At 45.0% G+C, this 5,577-nt stretch overlaps 1 protein-coding gene across 1 annotated transcript; it reads left to right on the top strand.

Moving 5' to 3' along the window:
• Positions 1-3,063: 3,063 nt before the first annotated feature.
• Positions 3,064-5,187, top strand: LOC123186329 (endonuclease 4; the record flags this gene model as incomplete). Its single annotated transcript, XM_044598109.1, is given in 8 exon segments — positions 3,064-3,194; positions 3,304-3,475; positions 3,962-4,054; positions 4,140-4,282; positions 4,383-4,475; positions 4,564-4,631; positions 4,725-4,795; positions 4,881-5,187. Coding segments are annotated over 8 exon segments (879 nt in total). The 3' UTR covers positions 5,006-5,187.
• Between the last annotated feature and the right edge of the window lie 390 nt (positions 5,188-5,577).

Raw genomic sequence — 5,577 nt, 5'->3', positions numbered from 1 at the left:
TCCTTCCTCACTCGAAGCCTCAATCCATTCGGGGGCTAATGATGGAGTCATGTACCTAGGGTAGGGTCACAGACCTGATCTAAATACCCTGCCCAAGGACACCCTTAGAAGAGGTCACCTTCCAGTCGACCAACGAGGGACTCACTCGACTGACTTGAAGGACTCGACCACGAAGACTCACTCGACTACCAGGAGGTCAAAAGGCACTCTGCACTGCAACGGCCTGTAGTTAAGTAGACTTTATGATAGTTAAGACACTTTATGTGGGACGTTACCAGTAACGCCTCGGACTTAATGTCCCTTAAACCCTTCATTACGTGGGCTGGCTGGGGTCCTGGCGCACTCTATATAAGCCACCCCCCTCCACAGGCAGAAGGGTTCGGCACCCTGTAACTCATATACATACAATCCACTCGACCGCCTCCGGGCTCCGAGACGTAGGGCTTTTACTTCTTCCGAGAAGGGCCTGAACTCGTACATCCCTTGTGTTTACAACCTCTCCATAGCTAGGACCTTGCCTCTCTATACCTACCCCCCACTCTACTGTCAGACTTAGAACCACGACAAGTGCCAAACCTTATTTGGCATCAAAAGCGCCACTTCTAGGTGTCTTCGCTAACTGGCACGCACTCCTTCTACATAATGGGCTGACCCATCTTTGTATGGCACTGCGTAGCATAATCCATGGCACAATTTTGGTTTGTTGAAGGTTCTAGAAGCTTTCGAACTAGTTTTTTGCTGTCTTTTGCTCGGGCTTTCTTCCTTTTTTCTTGTTTATTATTTTTTTATCTTTTTAAAGCAGTGAATTTTTTTTCCGAATTCAATATTTTTTTATCAAAATTAGAAAGCTTTAAACTCTGATTTTTTTTCAACTTTATAAACATTTTTTTCAAATACACAATCTTTTTTAAAATTCACAAAAAATTCTAAAATTCATTAACATTTTATAAGTTCACTAACATTGTTTACTTCGTGAAATTTTGAAATCCATGAATTTATTCAAATTCATGAACATTTGTTTACAAATTTTGAACAGTTTTGGTGAACGAGCCGTGCGGGGTGGGGGGCGCCAGGACTATATCTTACTTATAGCGAGACGTATGCTCGGCTTGCTGAAGGTTTTTTCTTCTTGCTAAAGTATAGGACAGGCCGTTGCGCAACCAAAGTGAACAAGTTGCGCTCGATCCCTTCACTTTGTTTTTTTCCTGTTTCATTTTTTCCTGTTTTTCGGTTTTCTCTATTTCTTCAATGGTTTTCTTTGGCTTTCTTATTTTACATCTCTGGTTTTATTGTTTTCACCGGTTTTCTTCATTTTTACCGGCTTTTGCTTGGTTGTTTTCTTTTCTATTTTTTCTTGTGTTTCTTTAATTTTCTTTGTTTTTTCTTTATTTTCCATTTTCTTCACCTGTTTCTTACAGGTTTTTCTTCATTGTTATAAATTTGGTTTTCTTTTCGTTTTTCACTTGTTATCTTTCGTTCTTTGTTATACTTTGGTTTTCTTTATTTCTTTTTTAGTTTTTTGCCTTCTTTTTTTTTCATAAAAGAAAATCAGCACATGTGAACTTTTTCTCAGAATACATTCAATATGTTTTGTGTAGTACATCAGAAACGTTTATTATATACTCCCTCCGTAAACAAATATAAGAGTGTTTAGATCACTATTTTAGTGATCTAAACACTATTGTATTTCTTTACAGAGGGAGTACACATTAAACATTTTTGAAATACATGATTTGCATTTTTAGGTCTACTTTTTTCATAAACATGGAACGTATTTGTTATATATAATACATTTTTCTAATATATGTTAAACGTTTTTAAAAATAATATTAATTTTTTAGTATATGGTCAACATTTTTTCATACACATTGTTTTACTATTTTTTAAATACTTGATTTATATTTTTTAAATACACGATTAATATTTTTTAATACATGGTCAACATTTTTATACATATTTAAAATTTTAAATACAAGATTAATACAAAAGTTTTAATGAATTTTCAACATTTTTTGTATACACATTTAACATTTTCAAATACTTGGCTAACATTTTTTGAATGCATGGTCAACATCTTTTGAATACATATTGAAAAGCTGAAAAAACGTGTCAAAATATAATTTGAAAGGTGTCCAAGATGGGTATGGGTTACCAGTGGGTATTACCCACACACGGTCGGGTACGGTTATGGGAAAGATATGAAACCCCGGGTGCGGGTACGGATTCGGGCGAAAAAATTTGGGATGGGAGCATGTTTAGTTTTTTTTTCTTCAGAAACACAGTACATATATTCATCTCTATGAACGTACGAACACACGCCCTATCTCTATAAGCATCTTTGAGAAACCGAGCAGTTGTGTCTTAGATTAATGAGGTCATCACAGACACCTCGCTCGATGAAAACATGGTCTCCCACAGAAATAATATTCCACTTTTATAAGCCCCAAATCTGCATTTAATCCCGGATGGACTGACAGTATCACTGCCCTCGTGCCATTTAACCACAAGTTGGTTCTCTTTGCTGAATGCTGAAGTTGGACACCATGTCGAGATCTGCACCTGCCTATTTGTTTACTGCCCACTATCGCTCAACTCTGCAACCAAATTCGACGTGCAACTGGGCAATAAGGGCACCCCCGATCCAAAACTGCAGTCGAGTGCAAAGCGACAGTGCATGGCTTTTAAGACCTTATCCTCGAATCTCTTGTTTAAGATATTCGATAGAGGCCCGCGTGCACGCATGCTCTGTACTTATTGTAGATCAGATCAGAGCAGAGTGCTCGTTGGTAGCAGTACTACTATTGGACACCAACACGCGCACTGCAAACCAGAGTAAACTGCAGTCATCGTGCCCCGAGCGACGATCGAGCTCGCAAGCTTCACGTGCTCCAGCCAGTTAACAATCTCCTCCGGCAGTCCGGCTGTTTAACAATTCCACCGCGGATCACGATGGACCGTGGGCGGCTGTATAAACGACTAGGTGTGCGGCACAGGCATGAGTGCACAGCAAGCAAACGGCAGCGCGCACAGTACCGCAGCTGCAACACGCAAAGAGAGGGGGAGCCAAGCTAGGGAAAGGGATGGGGTTCCTCCTGCTGCTTCACGTCCTCCTGGCCGCCGCCGCGGCGGCGAGGGCCCCGGCGGCGCGGGCGTGGGGCGAGGAGGGCCACTTCATGACCTGCAAGATCGCCGAGGTACGTACGCCGACCACCCGACCGGCTCTAGTGGTCAATGGTCAGTCCTATTTGATCTTTTTTGGGGTAAACTGCATAATGCCGAGGCTGAGATCGATTCCGCGTGCAGGGTTTCCTGACGAGCGAGGCGTCGGCGGCGGTGAAGGGGCTCCTGCCGGAGTGGGCCAACGGCGAGCTCGCGGCGGCGTGCTCGTGGCCGGACGCCGTGCGGCGCCAAATGCCGTGGTCCAGCTCCCTGCACTTCGCCGACACCCCCGGTGACTGCAAGTTCAGCTACGCCAGTATGTGCTCGCTCCTCTCCTCCCTATATACTGTCCTACATAGATACTCTGAAGTCTGAACCCTTTCCCATCCACTCCCATAAGCTTGTGTTGACATTGATCCGGATCTTGCAAGTAACTCCTACATACTAGTTCTTGATCGACTCGCAAGCAGTACTGGTCATTTTTCTTGGTCCACATTCATACTTGTTTGAAGAAAATTTCTGTAAATGTTTTATACCCGCACGAATCGAGTCTCATTTGTATGAACTGAATTAGTTGAGTGTCAATTTTGAAATAGTTAGCACCAGTACTCCCTCCATAAAGAAATATAAAAGCATTTAGATCACTATTTACGGAGGGAGTACTTCTTAGTCAAACTGCAAAACCGAATCTGGTTTCGCGGCCTTTGACCACCGGCTCCAGAGCTCAAGAGTGTGCGCCTGACGTGCTAATTTGTTGAACGGGACGCGCCACTGATATACCCTTTTTATCTGAACTGAGCAGGGGACTGCCACGGCACCAAAGGGGAGAAGGACATGTGCGTCGTCGGAGGCATCAACAACTACACCGCCGCGCTCCAAGACCCGTCGAGCCCATGTATGTAACCATCGTCGGATTATACGTATGTGCTGATAGAGCACACAACAACTTAGTTTCCTGACAGTATGGTATGGCTAATCAGATAACCGGACGGAGAGCCTGCTGTTCCTGTCGCACTTCCTGGGCGACATCCACCAGCCCATGCACTGCGCTCGCATCGCCGACCTCGGCGGCAACACCATCGTCGTCCACTGGTACAACACGACCAAGACCAACCTTCACAAGGTACGTACGCCACCGCTCCGCAGCGCAATCAACCAGCGCTCAGTTGGAGCCATGCACTGGTCTTCTCTGTTGTTCCCCTGTCTAACCTACCATGGTTCAGGTGTGGGATGTGAACGTCATCGAAACGGCCCTCAACAGGTTCTACAAGGACGACCTGAGCACCATGATCAACGCCATCAAGCTCAACCTTACCGTAAGCTTATCAATCACTTGAGGCTTCATCTTTACACAACCTTGAGCTTTGATTGAGTTCTTGAGTTTCTTTTTCTTTTCTCGTACAGAACGAGTGGTGTAAAGAAGAGAACCAGTGGGCGGCGTGCTATACTCGAACGACGACTTGTGCTGACAAGTAACTAAGCTCATCATAGCAATCTGCCTGAATCTAATTTGAGCAGCAGCTCTGAATCTTCAGAAGCTGACGGATGGAAGCTAATGTTTGCAGATATGCCGAGGAGAGCGCGGAGCTGTCGTGCCCCGCGTACGTGGGCGCTGAGCAAGGATCCAACTTGGAAGGTAACAAGTGATGAACAATTTGTGATTTGTATGGAAGAAGTGTGGTCGATCAGTCGTCTTGGGATTAAACTGCCTATGCATGCAGATGAGTACTTCTTCAAAGCGCTGCCGATCGTTGAGAAGAGGATTGCCCAGGGAGGCGTCAGGCTGGGGGCGATCCTCAACCAGATCTTCAGTGGGAAGAGCAACAGCAGGATTCAGAGCAGCTAAGGTCCATTAGACGAAACTAACGAAGGGGGTGTGTGCAAGGGGTTAGCCCGCGTTATGAATAATAATAGGACTATCATGTTCGTCTGGCCATGCTGACTTCATACTGTGTAAGTGAGTTGGTCAGTGGGTACTTTTTGTGATCAAAACCAGTACTTCCTGAATGTGATGAAGTAAATTAATTAGTGCTAGAGGTTACTAGTGACAGCGAATATGTGTACTAAATTACAGTTACAACACACTGCAACAAGCACCTGGAGGAACACATACAAGCGTGTGTGACAAGGTAGATCGGCGGCGGCGCCAGCGGGAGGTCTACCGTGCCTCCATGGTCCTAAGACCAGAGGAGACGAGGTAGATCCACCACGCCTCCGTGGTACAAGGGGCCGGAATCCACCTTGCTCCATGGTCCTAAGACCACAAGAGACGAGGTAGATCGGCAGCGCCGCCGGCGGGAGGCATGAAAAATCCTAGAGCTTGGGTGCCCTTGTGTAGTTCGACGACCAAAAAGTAGCAACCCGTGCAGTGTCGGGTTTGAAAATGTGCAAACTACTAAATTGCACGACGAAAAATTG

The sequence above is a fragment of the Triticum aestivum genome, chromosome 2A (genome assembly GCF_018294505.1).
Source record: "Triticum aestivum cultivar Chinese Spring chromosome 2A, IWGSC CS RefSeq v2.1, whole genome shotgun sequence".
NCBI lineage: Eukaryota > Viridiplantae > Streptophyta > Magnoliopsida > Poales > Poaceae > Triticum > Triticum aestivum.
Note: the sequence above shows the minus strand (reverse complement) of the source record. Positions and strands in the feature narration are given on the sequence as shown.